This window comes from Lacerta agilis, chromosome 6 (genome assembly GCF_009819535.1).
Source record: "Lacerta agilis isolate rLacAgi1 chromosome 6, rLacAgi1.pri, whole genome shotgun sequence".
In the NCBI taxonomy this organism is placed as follows: Eukaryota; Metazoa; Chordata; class Lepidosauria; order Squamata; family Lacertidae; genus Lacerta; species Lacerta agilis.
The window spans coordinates 65,988,661-66,011,525 of record NC_046317.1 but is presented as its reverse complement, the minus strand read 5'-3'; the positions used below and the strand labels follow the sequence as shown (position 1 = coordinate 66,011,525).

Genomic DNA, 22,865 nt, shown 5'->3' with positions numbered 1-22,865 from the left:
AGTGTTTCCCTTGCCATTCCAGTCCTCAAGGGCAGAATGGTCACACTTTCCAATTTCTTAGAAACTTGTCCTTTGGGCTACATTCTGTAGAATATAAACAGAATGAACAAATCTAGTAACAGAACAGCTTTGCCCTGGGTCCACAATGCTGCACATCTCGTAAGTTAGTTTAAACTCTGACACACAAAGACTGCATTTTTAGGCTGTACAATTTGCATCTATAATCTGTGATACTGTTTGCAAGAAAAAATAAAATAAGGCTTATTTTGTCTTTGGATTAAAAGTGCCAGCTCAAACACAAGGGGTTTTTTATTGGTATGGCTCCGAACAAAGAAAGCCTTGTCACAGAACTCCTTAAGTATTTGGTCTTTCCTGAAGTCCAGTAACTGAGGGGAGATGAGAGGGGAATAAGATTGGTCCCCCAACTCCAAAACTGGGGTGGAGAAGACCCCTGCCTAATGTTACTATCATGTGAAAATGCATATGCTGTGTAATCCCATGTGTATTTGCTCAGAACAAAGCCCCACTATGCTCAGCTGAACTTATTGCTAGTTTGGAGTTTGGGGCTACAATTCTAAACAGATCCTTAAAAGAGCCCAGCTGTCTAAGACAAACACAGGCCAAAGGAACACCACTCCCACCAGGAGAAGAGAGATTCGTCTCTCCCATAATTTTGAAAAATTGAATCAAATACAAATGAAGATCCTGTGCTTAACCCAAGGGGAATCCTTCCTCTCCAAGCTGCAATTAGCTGCAAAGAAAAAGAAAAATTGGGTAGCTCTATGCACCCAGATGGGACGCGGGTGGCACTGTGGGTTAAACCACAGAGCCTAGGGCTTACTGATCAGAAGGTTGGCGGATCAGAAGGTTGGCAGTTCGTTGCTCGGTCTCAGCTCCTGCCCACCTAGCAGTTCGAAAGCACATCAAAGTGCAAGTAGATAAATAGGTACTGCTCCAGTGGGAAGGTAAACGGCATTTCTGTGCACTGCTCTGGTTCGCCAGAAGCGGCTTTGTCATGCTGGCCACATGAACCGGAAGCTGTACGCCGGCTCCCTTGGCCAGTAACGCGAGATGAGCGCTGCAACCCCAGAGTCGGACACGACTGGACCTAAAGGCCAGGGGTCCCTTTACCTTTACCTTATGCACCCTTCAGAACTAACAACCAGTTTGGTGAAGGTTCAGTATTGGAATGGGTTAGTCATGCTCCAAATTTCAAGAGAAGGAAAAACCTCTAAGGAGTCAACTTGCAATTGGTTACTAATTTAGCAAACAGAAGAGAGCTGATCAAATTCCAAAGTTTCTAATTCTCCATCTAGCCTAGCGCCATCTTCAAGTCTCCCACCAAATGCTTATGTTCACATGATTACAAAAAAACATGATGCATTTAGTACTAAGTGGCATACTCAGGACAGCCTGTTCCACACATTTTTTTAATGCATGTTTGAATCAACTCTAAGATTATGTAGGACCGCTGGGGGCGGGTTGAAGCGGGTAAGGTTAAGGAGACAGAACCTTTTTGACCTTTCTAGGTCTTACGAGGGCTTGCTCCTAAATAAACCCCACAGATGAAACCAAGGCCCAGTTTTTGTATGTGTGAATTCACCTCGAAGGCGGAGCAACGTGCTGAAACAGAGGAAAACATTTTCCTTTTGAAAGGCCCCGTGACATGGCAGGGAAGGAGGATGTCAGCTTTTACAGTTGGGAGTGCATTTCTGGCTCATTCCAAAACAGAGCCAAATAACTGTGACTAAAGCCCTGTCTACACATTGCTAACGGTTGAATCTGTTCTCTTCCCTGCAAAAGACAAGGGCGGAGAGAAATCCCTGCTCTGCTCTCACAGATCTTCAAATGCCCCACAACCCCCGCCCTCCAAACCGTTAGGAAATACTATACAGTTTGGAGACTTATTTGCTCAAATTCCCTGTGGAACTCTGAGGATTTGAATTTTCCCCTCAAGGAATATTACCTCATAAGAAATGACTGTTTGGTTATAAAATTAGTTCATTTCCTGTTTCCATAGCTCACTGAGGGAGAAAAAAAACTGACAAATTCCTCCCCAGAAAAGAAACTCTCCACCAGGCACTCAATACCTCCTTTCCAGATGGCCAATACAGTGCGAACATTCAGTTGCAACGGTCAGGCCTGACATTGCATCAGCCACAGTTGAAAAAGGCAGCTATTATTAACTCTCTAGAATGTCCTGCATTGTTGTCCTTGCGCATGCAAAAATTCACTGCACCAGATTCAGGCACAGAAAAATCTCACATGAAAGAGAAGAAAAGACAGTGACTGTTTATCCTTTGATGCAAGCAAGTGAGCATTCGTGCTGTTTTGGAATTCTAAGCACAGCCTCCACACCAAGGTTCAATGGAAACCCTGCACAGCAAAGTAACTTACAAAACTTAATGCTTTTGGAGCATGGTTTTCAAATGCTCAAACATCCCTCAAGGGGTTCAAATGTCAAGAAGACTTCAGGCTGAGGCCATATGGATGTGGGCATTATAGCTTTAGTGCTCCCAGTTTGGCGATTTAATACCAAATCAAGTAGCCTGCCCAGAGTGGCTGGGGCAACAATGAATTTTACTACTAGTCGTCCTAGTACTAGTACTAGTACTAGTAGTCTCCTTCAGCCATACAGATTTGAAGAGATGAGCAGGTGAATTGATTCTTAAATACCTCAGATGAACAAACCCTTTTGAAAGGAACAAATTTTCTTCTGAATGTGGGACCCAGAATGCACTGTGGAAGTAAAACAGTAACAGTCATGGAAAGCTTTACTTTTGATTGGGTGATTAAGTGCAGGGGATCTAGGAATCTACACAGTTATGACTGTATATGGAATATGGCCTCTTTGGTAGTGGGAGGAAAATACATATATATGTATTAAATTGTTCCTTCTAACAACAGCTGCTATGTGTTTACCGGGATCTATTTACCCTCATCCAGTACTTTGGCCACTTCATGAGAAGAGAAGACTCCCAAGAAAAGACCCTGATGTTGGGGAAGATGGAGGGCACAAGGGGAAGGGGACGACAGAGGATGAGATGGTTGGACAGTGTTCTCGAAGCGACTAGCATGAGTTTGGCCAAACTGCGGGAGGCAGTGGAGGATAGGAGTGCCTGGCGTGCTCTGGTCCATGGGGTCACGAAGAGTCGGACACGACTGAATGACTGAACAACAACAAATTTACCCTCATGAACATTTATCTCAAGGAAGTTTACAATACAATTTAAAATCCAAAACAAACAACATGAAAGATATCCTATAAAACTCAAAAGTCCAAAAAGAAGGTATGAGTCAAATGGACTAGGGGGACATCATACCCTTACAAAGCACAAATTTAATCCCGGTCCCAGTCCCGTTCTCCACTCTCTTCTCCCTATATATCCATATCCTCAACAATACTTCTTCATGCCTCCCATCCCTTTCCCTCTTTTTCGGATTTAAAGAAACACAGACCACGTGGATTTTGGCAAACTGCATAAAACATTTAAATTGAGGTGATTTCTGAACACTGGCCATATCTGTGTTATTTATTCAAACAGCATTTTTCTTGACATAGAATTCCAAAGACATCTAAACAGAAAGTTTAGCTACAATATTTTACTTGTACTCAACAACTGCTAATCCTCAGCCGGGAGCCACCAATCACACATATGACCGCCAAGCATCTGCACAGAGAAGGTAGATGGACCTTGTAATTTTCTGCTAAGGTTCTTTTTCATTTCACACAAATCATATTTATATGTAGCTAGATGTTTTTCCAAAAAAGGGGGTTGTGCAGGGCATGCTTGAAAAAGTGTGTGTGTGTGTGTGTGTGTGTGTGTGTGTGTGTACATAATAGTCTTATTCATATATTTAAGTGCAGCAGACCAATATAGGTGAATAGGAAGTCTAAGAACTCTCAGGAAATGTGAGGAGACTGGGAATTCAAACAGACTCGGATTACAGTGTATAAACTTTCTCCTAGGACGCTACATCCTCCCTACAGATAATTATTCTCTTCGCCTGATAATAGAAGTGTCAGAAAAGGGAAAGCACTGATGCAACACGAACTAGATCGTCTTTCCAGATGTTCGGATAGTACTTCTTATAACTGCAGAAATGGAGGATCTTCAAAAGGACTGCTTCAAACACTATAAATTCCCACATGGAAAGCACTTCATATGTGATGCCTAATATTTAAGCTCTGCTAAAATACCATTAATAAAACTCACCCATCAACCCACACCCAGTTCAGAACTCTTCCTAGGGTGTGGTGGAGGCTAATGCTTGAGACCCTATCCTTTCATCAACGTTTATGGTATATAAAGCTGCAGTGTATATTACAGGACAAACCTTGGTCTTAGTTACACCAGCAAGCATTTGAGGGAGACATGCCTCTAATTATTTCTGTGAAGATGATAAGTCTACCACTGCTCCAGTCTATTATGTGCTATACACATGTATAGGTGCTATTGTTCCTTATAGGTATCTGGACAAAAACATGAATATACCTGCCAGATCACTGTTAACTAGCCAAAATGAGGACGGTGCGAAGTTTCAGCAGAACCACGCATATTTTCCCCAGCTATTCGTGTAACAAATGGTTGTATTCCGAATACAATTTTAATTTTGTTTTCAATTCGGGCTTCCAGAGGGGCAGGAACTCAATTTAAAAATTACCAATGCAACGCAATGGACTGGAATTCATTCCAGCTTTGTTTTATTCTGTCACCAAGCTATTTCCTTTGCATCGCTGCTTCTTTCTTTCTAATGCCACCCCCTGGCATTATTACAGGGGATTTGGATAATGTATTCCAGATATTCCACTGCTACTCAGGGTCAACCAACGCAATGCAGAGCATTTAACCACTAGAATCCAAGAATTGAATGCAAAGGCATTTAAAAAAAAATAAATAAATAAAATGCCAGCCTGGTCTTCTACCTGATTAAAATGTGGTCAGTACCTTTCCGTATAAAAAAAAACAAATTGCACAAGCCGCACTTGAGGGCATATAGGATAACCTTTCACTTTTCAGAAAGTGAAAATGTTTATTTGCCAGAGCATGTTGCAACTGGTAAATATGCCGAACCAGGTGTACATGCTGGAACATTTGAAAATTTGAGGGCCTGTTGCCTGTTCCTCATACAGCACACACCTCTGCTTGAACCCTAACAGCTAAAAGTTTGCAAGAGCAACAAGGCAGGGCTCTCTGCTTTGCTTGCCTACAAAATAAAAAATAAGAGATCCCCAACTTGCACCGCATACTACCACGGTGGGTCAACTACCCATGCCTCCATGGTGAGAAAATAATTAGAGGCAATGGTGCTCTAATGCTAGGGGGAATAGGGCTGGCTCCCCATGCCAGGTCATGCACACAATAAGCTGAACATAGCTAGTCCAGGGAGCTACATTCCAACAGCTGGTGTTAAGACAACTAAGGCAACTATGTTTGCTAAGGCAAACACATTCCACATATCTGTTCCTCAAGAACTGAAGACCAGGCCAAATGTACTAAGGTGCTAAGTCAGCTCACTGTTGCATATATACCATTGCCTACTGGTCTATTACTCAGACTAGCTGTGGTTCTCTACGTTATGATCATTCTCAGCCCTGCTAGCAAAGTTCCTTTTCACTGGGGGTGCCAGGGATTGAACTTGGGGCGCTCTTTATGCAAAGTGTGTTGCTCAGTGAGCTGCAGGTTCTCCCTTGATGGTGTTAAGAGAAAGATAATGTTGTCCTCAGGTACAAGGTGAAGCAACTGCACGAGTGCCCAGCAGTTCAGCCCTTATGGCAAGCACATTTTGCAAGCTGCTTTGAAGGAAGGTGTTAGGTACCTGGACAGATGACTTCTTGTCTGTCTTCCCAAGAGAACGTGATCCTCTTTTCTTCAGAGAATTCTGAAACAGAAGAGGTAATGCAATGGATAGTTATTTACTGATTTTTTTCCCCAGCAAAGTTTCACATGACATTTTTTTAAAGTGATGAATGCGTTAAAAAGGCAATGAGTTTAAGTAATATGAGCACTTCATTAATGAAATATTGTGAATTATATGGATATTTAATAAAAGTATTCATTTTCATAACTTCATCACTCTTTCTACATCCTATCATATTGTCTTTTATTACAACCCATATATTTCTGCTTATTTGTTCTTCGGGACTTATCAAAACCATACCAAGCAATATATTATAGAAAGAGTCTGCATTTCTACAATTTTATTCTATTTGAGGCCCATTTCTCTTGAGCTTATATAGTATTTTGACATTATAGCCAACAAAGCCAAAGTCTGTTGATCCATTCACCAGCTGGGAGTACTTTCCTTTAGGGGCTTTCCTTTTTTAGCATTTAACATTTTTACTCCCAGAATCATATAGGAGTTTAATTCTGTATGTTTTGTATTTATTGAATGACACATATAATTTAGCAACAAAATTAATAGCGCTATATTATATTGTAATGTCTCAGATATTAACTTTATAATAATTTTCAGCACACAAAAAAATGAAATTTAGAAAACTAGAAAACAAGCTGAGCACAATTAACAGGCACAGAGTCCTTAACATATTCCTCCTCCTTTTCTATTACCGTGAGTAGGGGCATTATCCTTCACCCACAAACTTCTGTAGAAACTGACAAGGCTGGAGTCCATAACAGTTTGAGATTCCACTCCCCCACCCTTTAAAAAAAAAAGTATTTCTGCCCAACAGCAATAGTATGCATAGTGCAGTGGTACTTCGGTTTTCGAACATGCCTCAGAAGTCGAACACGCCACGTGGCTTCCGCTGAGTGCGAGATCCTGAGGCCTAGTTGTCGATTGTTGAGTTTTTGGGTTTTGAACATTTCAGAATTCGAACGGTCTTCCAGAACAGATTATGTTCGAAAACCGAGGTACCACTGTAGTACTTAACTTTTAAAAAGGAATTTGTCAAGACATTTCCTAAGACTGGCAAGGCTTCACTAAACTTTGACCATTTCATGAGAATCCAAGCAGTAAGAGTGAAGGAAATCAGTACGAGTGAAGCTGAGGCGGCTTTTCTTGACCTTACCACTTTCAATGGAGCCCAGTGAGGGTGGGACAGTGAAGGAAATGGCCATGCGACAGAAAGTGTGGCAATGCAGGGTATATCTCGTTATTAACAATCACTAGTCACATCGCAACAGCATTTAATTCGAATCTAGTTTTAAGGAAGTTTGGGCTGGCATCTGGAGTAGGCAAGCATGACACGTCTTCTGCATAAACTGGAGTAGGTGTGAACCACAGGGCTGGACCATAATGGTAGAAGTGGAACAATTGCACCAGAACCTATGTCTGTCTGCAAAGGGCCATCTTGCCTCCATTTACTCACTGCTATTGCACCCACTGTCTGCCTCGCCACCTCTGTTTGTTGTGGTACACAAATATGTATAATAAAACTAACAAATGATTTTAATTCAGTATGGGTTTGGGTTTGTTTTTTTAAGTTCCTGCACTCCTTTGGGGGATGGGGAGGGACCCTTTCTGAAAACTGCACCTGTGTCTTCCCCATCACCTTAATCCAACCTTGGGTGTTATGCTTTTCCAGCTTTAAATGTCACAACTTGCATTCAGATGTGCTATGCATTAATAGAAACCAGCGGATGAGGGTGGGTGGGATATTCCCAAGTGATAATTAAAGCTCTTGGAAATCCGTTCGTGACTTTTGTTGAATACTGTCATTTTGATCTGGGCAGGCACAATTCCTGTGTGCAAAGCCAGAAGAGCAGCATACACAAATGACTCTAGCTTTCCTGACAAAATTGGAAAAAGGAAGCCACTTCATATGGGAATCGACACATCTCTATAGCTAAGTGGTGCTGTCTGACATTTGGAGAGCAGCAGAAACACATCCTACATACAAACTCATAGGAAAGGAAAGCACTGTGTAGAGAATAAGGTGCCATATCTGAGATATCAAAGGTTGAGATTTCTTTATAAAGGGCTAGAAAGCTTTGAAGATTCTTGATCATATGGGCACAGCCTGGCTATTCATGGTCAAGACATGTGCTTTCAAATTGGAGAAAAGAATAACAGCGCAAGGTCCAATGAAAAAAAGATTACATCTTAATCACCTTGGCTCAAGCTTTACAGAAAAAGCACCTTTGCAAGGCTCAGACAAAAAGCAAGCAGTTGATTATAACCCTATATTTCCAAGTCACTATGCTCCCCACAAACTAGGGTCTCCTCCCTTCTATTTGCACATTAAACCACTTGGGGAGGGTTGAATAAATGCCCCAGTAGCCTAGTAATCATTGGAATGCCTTATTCGCCAGGTACAGTTAACAAACCAGATTCATAACATTTAAATATTCCTATATTTTAGTCTTCCAATAGGTAGAAGTATTCAGAGATTCCATTCTCTCTCCCAGTAGAACACTGAACTGGGGAGACGACAATGAAGCCATCAATTTAGAACCCAACTGTTGTGTTCGCATTATGTTGTATAGGAATTGGTAACATCCAGTAATGAAAGCTATCATTATTTTGTGCCAAGCAAGTAGCAGGGGCACACTGGGTTGTTGAATGTTCAGAATTCCTCTGATTATCTGATGTTGGGAATAAACAACGGTAGAGCTGCTGCCTTCATACCCTGCCTTTGTCTGATTCAGCAAGGTAACATGTACGTTCAGATTCCGAAAGAACAAGGATCATACAATTTTAAAGTGGCTTTAGAAATTGGCTGTGCTTGATTCAGAACTTCCTCTCCCTTCTCCTTTTGTCAGGAGCTGCTAGGATCCGTGGGGTGGCTGCCCCATATGGTGAAACACTGGAGTGCAGGTTGCAGCCTTTTTGGCAAAGAACCAGAGAGAAATAGCACATTCCTTCGGTTGTTCTTAAGTCCTAACTTCTGACTTGCTCTGTGTCTATGGCTTCTTACTTGACTTGCCCTCACACTGGTGCCCACAGCCCAGCCCTGGCATCCTCACAGCAGAAGACAGCACAATCCTAACCACGTCTACTCAAAAATAAGCCCTAATGAGGTTACAGTCAAGTAAGTGGGTTCGGTGCATCAGCCTATCTGCCACCCTTTGTGTCAGAGAAGAGGAAGCCCACATCACAGGGGATACCACATTTGCCTTGGGAGTGTGGAGACCTGGGCTTAAACTCCAGCTCAGCCAGGGATTCATTGGGCAGAAAGAGGTACGCTGCCATCACCAAGCCTCATTCCCCCACCAATAAAACACAAATTTGCTGTGGTTTTGATTAGGATTATAATGTCATGGAGAATAAGGCTATCAATGGCTGCTAGCCACAATGGCTATCTTCTAACACTGCTGTTGGGGGTATGCCTCTGGATGCTAAGTCATTGGGAATCGTAAGCGGAAAGAGTGCTGCTGTGCTCCATTCCTTCTTGCAGGTTTCGCACAGGCACCTGGTTAACCACTGTGAGAACAGGATGCTAGACTAGATAGGTCACTGGCCTGATCCAGAACAGCTCTCCTTATAAGACATCTGATGCCCTCAAATTTATTCTATTACTATGTAAGACTACAGCGATTTGCTGGGCCAGCTTTTGAAGCTCCAAATCTTGTAAATACTTGCCAATAAAAGGATTCTCCTTGCCTAATTTATGTCTCTCTTCTGCCTCCTAACAAGCACCTCCTCACTCTGCAGGAGAGACGGAATGCAGCCAGTGCTATTAAAAAGCTCGCTATAATGAAGAGCTGGTCTGCCTCTCCCACCCTCTAATACTCCCACAAAGCGTTCAGTAAACCAAGCAGGGAGATACACATCAATAAAAGTCATAACACAGGTCAGAATGATGCCCCTTGGACGCCATTCTGTCCACATATAGTGAGCCAAAAATATTCAAAAGCTGGTGCTATAAGCTCCATAGCCAAGAAATGCAGCTGTGAAATGTGAGCCGCTGCTTGTGCCAACGCTCAGAGATCCAGGCCACTCCTATTAAGGACAAACCTATTCTTCAAAAGCCACAGCTTCTCTCAGTGGCTTGGCACACCCTAGACAGCAAGCTGGAGGTCCAAGGGAGGGATATGGAGACAGCAGCACCCGAACGGTGCTTCTTGATCCCATCTCCAGTAGAAATCCAACACATTTGCACCACAGCAGTAAATGATCCCTGATGAGGTTGGTGAGCCAGCCATTCCAGCTCCCACCCTTCCACACAAGCCAAAAAAAGAACAAGCCAGTGATGAATTTCACCAAGGCCAAGAACGCTCACCCAGCAAGCTGCCTGTGCAATAGAGGCTAGCTGGCTAGCTGACAGACAGCTTGGGGGGGGGGGGGGTCCCTTCTGCAGCAGTCTAGAATTCCTTGTAGTATTTTGGCACTTCTAGCCTCCACAGACTATGGCAACCCATTCTGGTGGTCTGCTACAGGTATTCTGTAATTATACAGTGGTCATATTTTTCTGTAAACTGCCTTGAGGTTGTTGTTTTTTACAACCAGCGGTGTATAAATTATATAAATAAGTAATAAATAAACGCATGTTTTTACGGTTTATTTATTGGACAAAGGACCCAGCATTCTGAATAACTAGCTCTTAAAAGCTGAAGAGTGTACAAATGATGCACAGGGTAGTAGAAGAAGGGGTCAGAGGATTTCCAGTGGTCAAGGGGCGTGTCTTTAGTGACCTTCACCATGATTACCAAAAGCACAATTATGCAAACAAGTGATCAAGCAAAAGGAAGAGAGAAATGTGCAAAATGCAAAACAAATTGCAGAATGAAGTAGGTTTTTTTGCACAGGACATGGCTCACTATGAGTCAGGAGTCCAATGTTTGTTTTATCACAGAATATGTACAAGTGCAGAGCAAATAGCTGGTTTTCCACAATGAGTGAGGGGTGTAAGAAAGGGAAATGCCCCCCTCCCATTTTTCCAGGGGAACTTCCTGTCGATGGACATGCTGCATCAGCAGTGCAGGACAATATAATAGTTATGGTCACTCTATCATCACAACAAGCAGTTCCCATGACCAGTGTTGCGTTGCCTAGTTGGCTGCCACCAGCATAAGGCAGACTGGATCTGGCTGGTTTTATAACTGCTTTGGCTGCCCTGCTGTTTTCAATGCCTTTTTTTTTTTTTTTTTTGCTGCAGTTTGTGCACATTCGATAGCAAAAGCTAACAAATGTGATTAAATGTGACTGCTACCATGTTGATGCAACCAGACACACACATAAGCTCCCTTTCAGACCCCTCCAGGCTCCAGCATAAACAAGTCTTTCTGAATCCCTCCCCCTGCTAGACAAATGAAGCCACAGGTGCAAACAGTGCGCGTGACAATTAATTGGCCTTTCCAACACTTATCCAATTATCAGAGATGCTCCCTCCAGCTGGAGAATAATCAGCACATAATCCCCTTAGGAGCAAGCCCCCTCCAACTGCTCAGAAGCCTTCCAGAGGTAGTGTGTGCATGCCTCAGCACCAGTCTGTAGGTTAACAGGCAACTGCAAAAGACAAACAATGGGATAACTGAAGCTGCACTGCAGGCAACAGACCCCAAACTGATTGTTCTCTGGGGTCTCCACCTCAAACATGTATTGAAGAAATGCAACTGTTCTAAGTTTGCACCTAGCTGGTTTCTTCTTAGAGCAGACTGGAACAGTGGTACTCTTGGAACCATTGCCAAGGATGATGGTATAAATAGGCTGCTGAAAGGTGTGAATATCCTAAGGGAAGCCAGCTGGATTTCATCGACTGCCATCACCCAAATATTTGTGCTGCCTGCAGTTTAAAAAAATGTAAACGATTCAATGCTGAGTCCCTAAGCCTAGAAGAAGGAACTTCCCCCCACCCACCAGCATTTGAAAAAGGGAGCATCCTTACCTGCCCACTGAAAAAGGAATGCATGGAAAAGTAACAGGTTTGCAAAGGTTTAAAAGGGAGCCTACTCAAATAAATGATCACCCTTTGGTCAAATTGATAAAAATATGACAAACTGATCCCTTCATGCAATTCACATGTGAAGGGGGCTGCTTGTGTCTTAATGAACTTGCTTCCGATGACACACAAGAATCTTGGGGCAGCTGCATATTGTGGCAGGTCACTGAAAATGGCAAAACATAGTAACTACAGAAAACCCACAAGAAAGTATACCAATTTTTTTTGAAAGAATTCATGAATTTGGTCAGGTGGTGGCATTTAAATTAAATAAAAATAAAACCATGTTGTTGGCAAAGAATATGCAAGATCAAGAAAAACAGGAATTGCAAACAACGTCTGGATTGACAATAAATAAAAAAGGGAAATGTTAGGGAATTTGGATGACAGCAAAAAATATAAATTTATTTAACGACAATTACATCAAGACTTGGAAAGAGATAAAAAAAGATTCAGAAATATGGAATAGACTGAACCTTTTGTTCTGGGGTAGGATCTCAATAATCAAAAATGAACATGCTTCCAAAGATGTTGTTTCTGTTTCAGACAATTGAAGTGGTTGGGGGGGATGCTTGAAGGAATGACAGAGGGATTTATCAAATTTTATTTGGCAGGGGGGAAAGCCCAGGATAAAGCATAAACTACTAATAGATATTAAGGATAGAGGGGGCTTTGCACTACTGAATTTGAAACTTTACTACGAAGCATCCTGCCTATGTTGGATAAAAGAGTGGATAACATTGCAGAACACAGATCTACAGTACTGGATTTAGAGGGATGGGACAACAGATTTGGGTGGCATGCTTATTTGGGTTATGAAAAAGTTAAAGTACACAGGAATTTTCTGAACCACATAATAAGGAAATCATTATATACAATGTGGGACAGATATAAAAACGTATTAGAGCAAAAAACATGGGTGTTTCTTCAAGATCTTTTTTTCTGTGTATCTTGTGTTGTTTTGAAGATGAATGGAATACTTGTAATATCTAATGAAACTAATAAGAAGCATTGGGGGGAATTGCAAAACAGGGATTCTGTGATTAGATATTAAATTCTCAATGTGGGATATAATACTCCTAGCATAGTGGCTGCTAACTAAGAAGTATGAAACTTAACACAACACTCCTGCGAATGCCCAGCAGCATTATAAAGCTCCACTTTACTCCACCCGATCCTAAGGAGGCATCAGACGTTGAGCACAGATTTGGATTTTGAGATCTTCCTCTTCTTGCCTTGCACTTCCAGTTTCCTGGCTTTGCTTCGGCCACAATGCTTAGGAGTATTATATCCCACATTGGGAAATTAGGTGCTTTTTAAACAAGACCGCACTATTCTAGAGCTATAGCAGTGCCTTGGGGAACCCACTGAAGAGCTTTCTGACATGGTTCAGAAAGCCGACAAGTTCCATTATCATTTTTCAAGATATATTCCAAGGGTGGAAGAAGAGGAAGGCATGGCAGCAAAAAGAAAAACTGGGCTGCAATGTGTTCCAGTCCTTCACACCGAAGCTGCTACTACTCTCTCTCTCTCTCTCTCTCTCTCCCTCCCTCCGTGTGTGTGTGTGTGTGTGTGTGTGTATGTGTGTGTACACACACCATCCAAGTCATCTGTATGCAACACCAACTGTTCGGGTCTCTGTGTACACACATCATGTGACTCCAGTCTGGCAAGCTGGCCACAGGACAACCCTCTCCTCGCCTTCATCACCCATCTCCCACTGACAGCTACTGCACTTCTTTTCACTTGCTATTCAGATCATGCACACAGACTGCTCAGAAACCAATCTCATGCCCATTAGTACTGCCTGCTGTGTGGATGGGCAGACAGGCTGCCTAGAGAACAATAGGCAAAGGGAAAAGCTGCAAGTCCTATCCAATATGGTTACGGAGGGCTGAGGCTTCTAAGCTGCCCTTGCGGCCATTTGCTCTGTTCTGAAATTTGTCCTAGGCATTACCGCAGGGATTTACAGGTCCATTTGCACCCACTAACATTTCTCCATACAGCTGTGCAAGTGGATACAGAACTTCAGGAATAAAAAATTAAAAGTGTAGGAAAGGGGTTCCAGCAGTCTGTCACAACGGTTGTGGTCAAGGAAATGGCTGTGTGTTCCCTATGCATACACCAACCTTTCTTCATACAGTTGTATACCCACATTTATAATTGCATATTGGAAATTGTCAATAAGAGCCTGTTGCAAGTTTGTTAGCCATTCACATGATTAGGGAGAAACCCCCATGTATCTGCAAAGAGAATTGAAGACTTTGAGAGAAGGCAAGATACCGCAGTAGAACCAAACTGCCCATTAGCAGCAATTCTAAGTCAGGGCAAAGATCTTTTATAACAACATGCAGAAGGGCTGGCTGGGCATTTGCTATGTGTTAGTTTTATTTGCTATAAGATTTAAGTTCACACAGAACAGCACTGCAAGTGCAACGGAGTACTGCTCTGGAAGGGTTTAGTTTTATAGGAAAAGGGTAATACCAAGGTGTGTCAACCTTGGGCTAAAAATCTGGTCATTGTATTTTTTAATGCAGAATGAATCAGGATAGTAAAGCAAAGGAGTTTGCCTGGCCTGACTCCAACTAGGGTAATTCCATGTTGCAGACACTTAACTCTTGCTGTGACTGCAACTGGAAACCAGATTCCTTTTGGCCTACTGCCCTGACCTCACACACAGTTCCATTCTACACCACATTTTTGGCAACCTTGTGAGCACCAAGAACTGGTTGCTCTCCCTTAAGATAATTCTGTAGGGAGCTATTGAACATGCATGTTTTGTCAGCTTTGCTACCTAGCATTCAGCAAGCCCCAACTATTTTATGTTACACTGCCACTTTCCTGCAGTGAAGTGCCTAAATACAGCATCGTTAGAACTGTAGAGCACAATGGTACCAGAAGACCGTTATCATGATAGACTAGAAACAGAACCTGATGCCAAGGAGATCGTTAGTGGTCTGAGATCCATACACCTACACTTCCATGACCCCATTTGACTGCAAGTCATCAAATGGATATGAGAAGTGCCTAAACTATACCTAGTTTCACTGGCGGAGGAAGAGGAGTGCAGGGGGAGCGCACCGCCCCCAGCAGCGTGATCTCGGTGGGGTGCCATCACGGCTGCCCCCCACCCACGCTGGGTGCCACGCCCCTGCAGCCACCATGCCATGCCCCTGCAGGTGGTGTGCCATGTCTCCGGGACGCACACCAACCCCATCCCCGCCTGCTCTCCGCCCCCGGTGCCGGAGCATGAAGCTCCAGCACTGCCTAGTTTCTCTTGGAGGAAGCAAGGATATGGTACATTCAAGGTACTGGCAGCCAACACAAGAACCAAAAGGGCAGACATGAAAAAGATAATACCACAATGTGTTTTTAAATGGGTAGCCTAATAAAGCTCTTGGTCACCATCAACCACAGGTCAATACTCCCATTTTGCTCTGTTCTTCCTCGACTTTGTAGGAAAGTTTGACTATACAAAGTTCTCTTTTACTGCTTGCATTAGATTTTCCAGAACTGATATTACAGCTTCCATTCAATTCCAATGATTCATAATGTAGAATCCAAGAGAAGCCCTCCCTTCCTAAAGAACCTCGACTTCAATCATCTGACTAGGATGCAGCTAAGGAAAATGGTTTTGCCCTGGAGGACAGTTCCTAGAAGATGATGCTGGAGAACTGACTCTTGGCTGCATGGCCACTAGCCTATGGTGTTTTTCAAGGCTTCCTTTTGCTTCTGTTGCTATTTAATATCCACATTAAAACACTAGCAGAGATTGTCTGTGGATTTGGGGTTGGGTGCCATCAGCATCTCACTTTTTCAGCAGATACCACGGAGGTGGTAGAAGTTCTGAAATGTTGTTTGAGCGTAGTTGCAGGCTGGATGTGAGCAAATGTGTTATCCGGACAAGACAGAAGTGCTGTTGTTTAATAGGAAGACTAGTTCAGGATTAGGTGTACAGCCCATTCTGGATGGAGTTGCACTCTGCTTGAAAAATCAGGATCAGAGTTTGAGGGTGCTCCTTCATCTGGCATTGCCCATAGGACATTTAGCTCTTCAGGCTCTCTACCAGGCCCCCAGGGCTATCACAGGCCCTCCAGACCACATACCACCAACCCAGGGCACTCTCTGCACTGGCTCTGCTCCACACACACCTTTAGCAGGTAGAATATGCCTCTTGAACAGCACTAAGTGCCTCTTGCTAGTCTGGATGGAGAATGCACAGGGTGTGGGTGTGTGGGTGTGTTTATGGAAACCTCTGGCTTCTGCTTAGCTGGAATGTAAACCCAGGGGTAAGCATCACCTATGTTGCTCCACTCACATTTGCCTCTTTTCATCACTGGTATATGGCCCCAGAAGATTGCCTGTGAGAAAATGTGACTCTAAGGCTGGAAAAAAACACAAAATACCCCTGTCCTAGACACTCACAGATAGCCACTGTAGCAACTTTGCACATCTTTGGCTAGTGACCCAGCCGTTTCCTGGAGATCAGTTACACATGCCTTGGTCACACTCAGATTAGATCACTGTAATGTGCTCCACATGAAATGGCCCATTGAAAGTGTATTAAGCCAAGAGTAGGGGAGAAGTAAAAGAAAAGGGGGGGGCATAGATGTACTTTGTACTGTGCCAGTAGATGTGTGCAAATTTGGAGAAACAGCATTAAGGAGCCTTAACAAGCAAGCAACTTGATGGTCATCCAAGTTCATGTCTTTTGCATGTTTCAGCCACTTTCCAACACATGTTTCGAACACAACTTACTAGTAGCAAATAGGTAAGCAGGAGACCTGGGAAGATGTAATGTTGTAGATTCTATATGCCTTGAGCAAGTCACTCCTTCTCAGCCTAAGCTAACTCATGGGCTTGCTGTGAAGCTGGAACACTGATCAAAGCTCCTTGGGAGAAAAGAGAAGATAGAAATGCAATCCCTTAGGATAGTACTTACCTCCCGTAGCTTATCCATCTCATTCTGCAGCACCTGTTTAGCCAACTCACTCTCAATGAGCCGTTGGCGCAAGTCCTCATTCTCATCCTCCAGCTTAATCCGTTTTTTCTCCACTGTCTCCAGTTCATTATGGAGCCTCACAGAGACATCTTTGGCTACCTATGAACACAGCAAAATGTAATATGAGGTCTGGTCCTCAGATCTGATGCACAAGTTAATATTACCAGCAGTACTGACATTGGGCTTTAGATTCTATTTTGATCAGGGCTATATATCCCACCTGACTGTCTCTCTTCCAAAATGCTCACTAGCATTTAGCTTTCCCGATCTATTTAGAAAGAAACAGATTTTCTTCCAAAATGCATGCTAACATTCAAAATTGCTTAAGGTGGAGCAATGGCTTGCAGCATAAAATTGTAGCTAAGCATTTTGCACAGATTTCGTTTTTAATCCTTTAATTCAAGTTGTACAAGCATAATTATGTTCAAGTTATGAACCAAGAGACACATTTTGCAGGTCCCTCCCTCCTCTTATGTGGCCCAAGACTTTATTCTTAATGAAGGATGTAGCCATCTTGGGAACACAACATGGCTTTGCACATTAGAAACATACACTGAAAAAGGAAGCAAAAGTGATGCTATCGGACAATATCAAATGGATTTTTGCAACTCTTCGTAAGGGAGCACAAGAGCTGTGCCTACATTGAATATACACATCTTGCCATCTTTGCACAAAAACCAGAAGTATGGAGAAAACCATATCCTCTTGACTCCCTCTTCCTTGTAGTAAACGATGCGCCTCTTGTTATTCAGTGGCATTATGGTGTATGCTTTGCTGCACAGCCCCCCAAACTTAGAACTTTCACAAAAGTTCTATGTCCTTATGTCTATGATCTTATGTCCAATGGTGCTTTGAATGCCAGCTTCTCTGGTTACAGGAGAGGGAATAACTGTCACATACAAGACTGAGATGCCAGTCACTTCTGAGTTTGTTTGCCACGATGGCTGGCAGGTTTTTTTTTTTAAAAAATTTTAAATGAACTATTTATTCAGAAGATATAAATACCTCTTAACAAAAATCTGCAGCTGATTTACAGAAAAAAGAATCATCGTACAATAAGATATGCACAAAGTTCAGAATACAATTAATACATTTCGAATGTGTCATTTAAAACAGCCACTAAACAAGGTAGCACTCTCAAGCATCTCCAATAGACCTTTTTTTTTCCCTCCCCCTCCCCTCCCACCCTCCCCTCTGGACAGACCTTCGTTCTTCAGATCTTTATCCATGTACACAGTCTGTTCATTCGAGCTTGTATGTTTGGGTTGGCTTCACCCCTTTCTATCCAATTCCTATAAATTGCCCATTTATTTGTAATTCTTTGGCATTTATTTTCCCAACTATCCTCTGCCGCTATCTGTGCAAATATTTCAGATTGTACGTATTCAAAAACATAATCATTCCATTTTCCCATTTCCCATTTAGCCTTTTCTTTCCATCCCAGTGCAATAACTGCCATTCCGGCTAGAATCATAATCTTATACAGCTCTTGCATATTACTTTTTACTTTGTTATTTCCCAGTATTCCCGAAAATAGTAAATCCCTATTCACTTCTATATTTATTTGAAATAATCCAGAAATTACCTTTGTAATCTTTTGCCAATATTCCTTAACCAGACTGCATTCCCACCACATGTGGGAATAAAATCCTTTTTCCTGACCGCAATGCCAACATTTGGGACTAAACCCTTTCACTATATACGCCATTTGTGCCGGAGTTCTATACCATTTTAATAAAAATTTTCTACTTAATTCTTTAAACTTTTCTATTTTAATATTATTTATATTCTTCATTAATTCTTGGACTACACTTTGATGAATAACACCCTCCTGCTCCCATTTACTCTGGATTATTCTTATCATTCTTTCTTTATCCCTCACCATGAATCCATACAACATCCCCGCTATCCCCTTCTCTGTTGTTTGTCTTCTGTTCAACACCATATCCACTTTCATCTCCGTCCTCCTCATCTCCTCCGCTCTTTCTGTTTTTATCAAATCATAAAGTCCTTCCACTTTCAACCAATATTGTTTTCCTATTTTTTCCAAAAAAACATTTTTTTTAATTAAACTCCCTTCATCATCATACATATTCCCCAATATAACAAATCCCCGATCCTCCAATCTCCTCCACCAGCCCGGTTCCCCCTGACTCTCCAGCAAGTATTTTAACGGCATCCATCTTGAGAGAGTTGGCATCCATTTCGTATTCCATTTCTTCCAGATTCCTAGCGCAGATTTTCTTGGTCCTATTGTCTTCTTACAAGATGGCTGGCAGGTTTTAGATGCACATCAGCAAGTTTCAGAAACTGTGCAAAATGGGAGTTAAAGGGAATCTAGACACATTTAGATGCACCAAGGTTACCACCTAATAATTCTCTGTGAATCCACAGGCATAGAAGGGGGAACAAGTTGGTGGTGCTACATTATCCTCTCGGAGCTTTCCCCATTGAACCAGGATAGATTTTTTTTTTATGTATTGAACTGAAGAGCATGCATCAAATATTAAAGTTACATACAGGTTCACTAATGTCAATATTAATGGTGCAATGGGTAGTCTAGCAATTACAGTAGCACCAGCCATACCTCCTACTGTAATGTGAGGATATAAAAAAAAAACCCCACGTAATTCTCTATCACGGGTGCAGAAGCATCAAATAGGCTTTGCCACTGGCACTTAGACTCAGGTTGTGCGACCAAAGTATAGCCAGGAAGAGCATTCAGGAGGGAAAGGGTAAGTCAAATGCCAAAGCTGTAAAATGGGAAAGAATGTGACTCTGTTGAAGAGAATAATACTGAACCTAGACTATTTGAGACTCAGAATTCAGACTTTCAAACGAAAATGTCAAAAATGGGGCATGTTAAGAGCTTTACTGTCTGTTCCATGGAGTCATGGAACACTGAATTACTCTTAATATGGGGCATATATCTTAATGCATCTGTAGACACAGGAAGTAGTTCCACAGTCCTGATGACTTTATGTTCACAAACATTTTCCAGCAAATCCCAAGCAATGGATTCTGGTCCCCAGGGACACTCTGGGCTTGACCTCTTCTGCAATAAAGCTCTCACAATATGGCTTTATCTGATAGTTAGGGTCATAGGTAGTCCTTTATCACAGCCTAAGGAAAAAGGAGAGGTTATTCACTGGGAAGGAGGAAATTAACTTTACAAAAAATGAACTTGCACCACTGAGCCTATATAAAACTCTAGACTGTATGCAGCCAAACCTGCAAACATGAGGGGGTTTTCCAGCTGCGGGTTGAGTTCTGCTTTCCACATCCACACCGCCTTCACCCTTATAAACACATAGCTTCCAATGAATGTTGATTGCCTCCTCTTCTTTAAAAAAAATATTTTTTCTTTATATTTTTCATTTTACAATAAACACAAAACATAAATTTGAATTACTCCACACCATATTTCAACTCCTCTCCCCCCCTTTCAGGGGTTTCTTACACTTATACTGTTTTTTACTGCAATTCTAAGAAAGGGAATAGCATTTTTGAGACTGACACAAGGGCTAGCCAATCAGTACTGTGAGCTGGGACTGAGCAACGGGAGCTCACCCCGTCGCGGGGATTTGAACCGCCGACCTTCTGATCAGCAAGCCCTAGGCTCTGTGGTTTAACCCACAGCGCCACCTGCGTCCCTATTGAAAATGGTACATGTCCCCAAAATGAAATGAGAATCTTTCGACAGCAAGCTTACAGTTAAAATTGTATACACCTATATACACACTTAATACTGGCACTACCTCACTGTACAGAGGACCTCCTTTGTTTCTTTTGCGTGATGGTAAAGAAACTGCAAAGGTCAGAGAAGGCCATTACACTTATATTCAAGTGTCAGGAGGGGGGACTTCAGTTGACATGTGCAGATAGGGCTTTCTCCCTGCTAGATAGGAAACTGGCATGGGCTTTACACCACAAAGATGTGAAGGGCAAAGGACAGAAACCGAAACCATTACCAGGGCAATCGTGATGGACAGGGCAGGTTGGAGAGGCAGAATGCTACAATGGATTATGGAAAGAAGCATGCAGTGACCTACAGTGCACAGCTGATGCTAGAAAAGTCACCCTGTGTTCGACATCTTGTACTTATTTATACAAATCCCCAGTTGCACCCTGACTATGGGAACTGAAAACTGAGCTAGGAAAGAGGCAAATGGCAGAACAGCTACTAGCATGGAATCAGCTTAGCCAGAGGCTCCAGCAACACCATCAAGGTGGCGGGGGGGGGGGAGTTCCAGTTATTTCCTGCTCCTGCAAGGAAAACACTTAATCATAGCAAATGGTAAGGCAACCAGGAGGCAGCTGTTACAAGGTTCAGGGAAGGAGCAGAGCGAGGAAAATGCACCGTGACAAGCATATGGCAACTATCACACTACCTCTAGCTCAGAAGAGGGCCAGTCCATGCAATGACCTCTTTGGAAGAAACTAAAGGGTGAAGGGCTAAATAAATGCTACATTTTGAAAACACAACCTTCTTCTCTGGAAATGTGACTTAATACTCCTACAGCATGTATTAGCTCATGAATCAATAGCTATGGCTATCAAAAGTTCTAATATCGGTAATATCCTCATTTTGATGTGATGATGCAGCCAAGATGAAATCTGCTTGTGGTCCATGAGGTCACAAAGAGTCGGACATGACTAAACGACTAAACAACAATGTATAAATACAAAATGCTGGTGTAATTAACATCTGGAATGTGAACGTTTTTTCTTAATTGTAATTTTTAAAAAAAAAAATAAAGTGTGAACATGGTTTTAACATTTAAGTGTATTTTCACACTTTAACATCTTTTGTTACTTATTATAATGTTGCTTTTTGTAACTTTCTATGTTTCCAATTAAGGAAATCAGTCCCCAGGCATCACACTCTAGAATCTAGATGAACACAGCATGCGTGGAACTCAGGGGTGGGGAACCTGTGGCCCTCCAGATGTTGCTGGGACTCCCATCAGCCCCAGCCCACATAGCCATCTGGCAGCAATGATGGGAGCTGCAGACAAGCAACATCTGGAAAGCTGTAGGTTCCCCATCCCTGATAAAACTGGAAATCATGCACTATAGTGGGGGTGCACGTGTCCCTTGACCTGTCTTCATATGGCTCTCAACCCAATTTCATAAGGTTGCTGCATACCTCTGGCAAGAGCAATCTGTCCCTCTCCAGACAGCCTGCTAAGGGAACAAAAGGGTCCCCTTGTCACCTTTTAGCCCAGTATAATAAGGTAGCTCTGTATTACATAATTGGCAGGGTGTTGGCCTGAGACTGAGAAAACCAATTTCAACAGCTACACTTAAACATTTGGGCACCTGGGATATTTTTCGGCCTCCAGGGGTCTAGGCTGTGTTCCTAGTCCTCATTCAGAAGCTCTGGAATGACTAATAGTTTGCATGCAGAAGGTCAAAGATCAAACCTTGGCATCTCCACTTAAAAAGGTACAAGTAGCAGGTGATGGGGAAAATACCCTCTGCCTGAGACCCCAGAGAGCCATTCACAGTCAGAGGAGACCCTACTAGGCCAGATGGATCACTGATGGTCTGTCTCAGTACCATGTGGCTTCCATATAGTCAAAACATATGTTCAAATACTTTGAAGAACTATGTGTTAAAAAAACTACAAGCTGTGGAACAATATGTTATCATTCCCCACACCAAGACAGAAACGCTAACTGAGTGGGGGGGGGGCATGGAACAAGGGACTCTCCGTGGCATTTGCAGCCTGACTGGTTCCTGCTAGCCAGGAGGAAAAATTGGAAGGCAGTTTTCCCAACTATGTTGGCTGCACCAACTCGCAACATGCACCCAAATCAGGTCCCTCACCAGGAACTGGACTGGATTTGGATCCAGAGGAGCCATTGCTCTGCTTCCACCCTATCGTTGAGGCGCCCCCATTGGGGAGCTTTATCCCAGCTACTGCTGGCAGGAACACCAATGGCAGCATATATTCCTCCATAATTTCCATGGGCACAGAAAGGGCTTCCATGGTGGTCAAGTTCCCCTGCCGGT

General features: G+C 42.7%; 1 protein-coding gene across 4 annotated transcripts in view; it reads right to left on the bottom strand.

The window, feature by feature from the left end:
• SOGA1 (suppressor of glucose, autophagy associated 1) overlaps positions 1-22,865 on the bottom strand; it is an 82,707-nt gene that overhangs the window by 28,768 nt on the left and 31,074 nt on the right. For all 4 annotated transcript variants that reach the window (XM_033153252.1, XM_033153250.1, XM_033153249.1 and 1 more), the window contains exons 3-4: positions 16,788-16,946; positions 5,821-5,883 (exon numbers count right to left, since the gene is read on the bottom strand). In XM_033153252.1, coding sequence (XP_033009143.1) covers positions 5,821-5,883; positions 16,788-16,946 — 222 coding nt within the window. The remainder of the gene's footprint in view (positions 1-5,820; positions 5,884-16,787; positions 16,947-22,865) is intronic.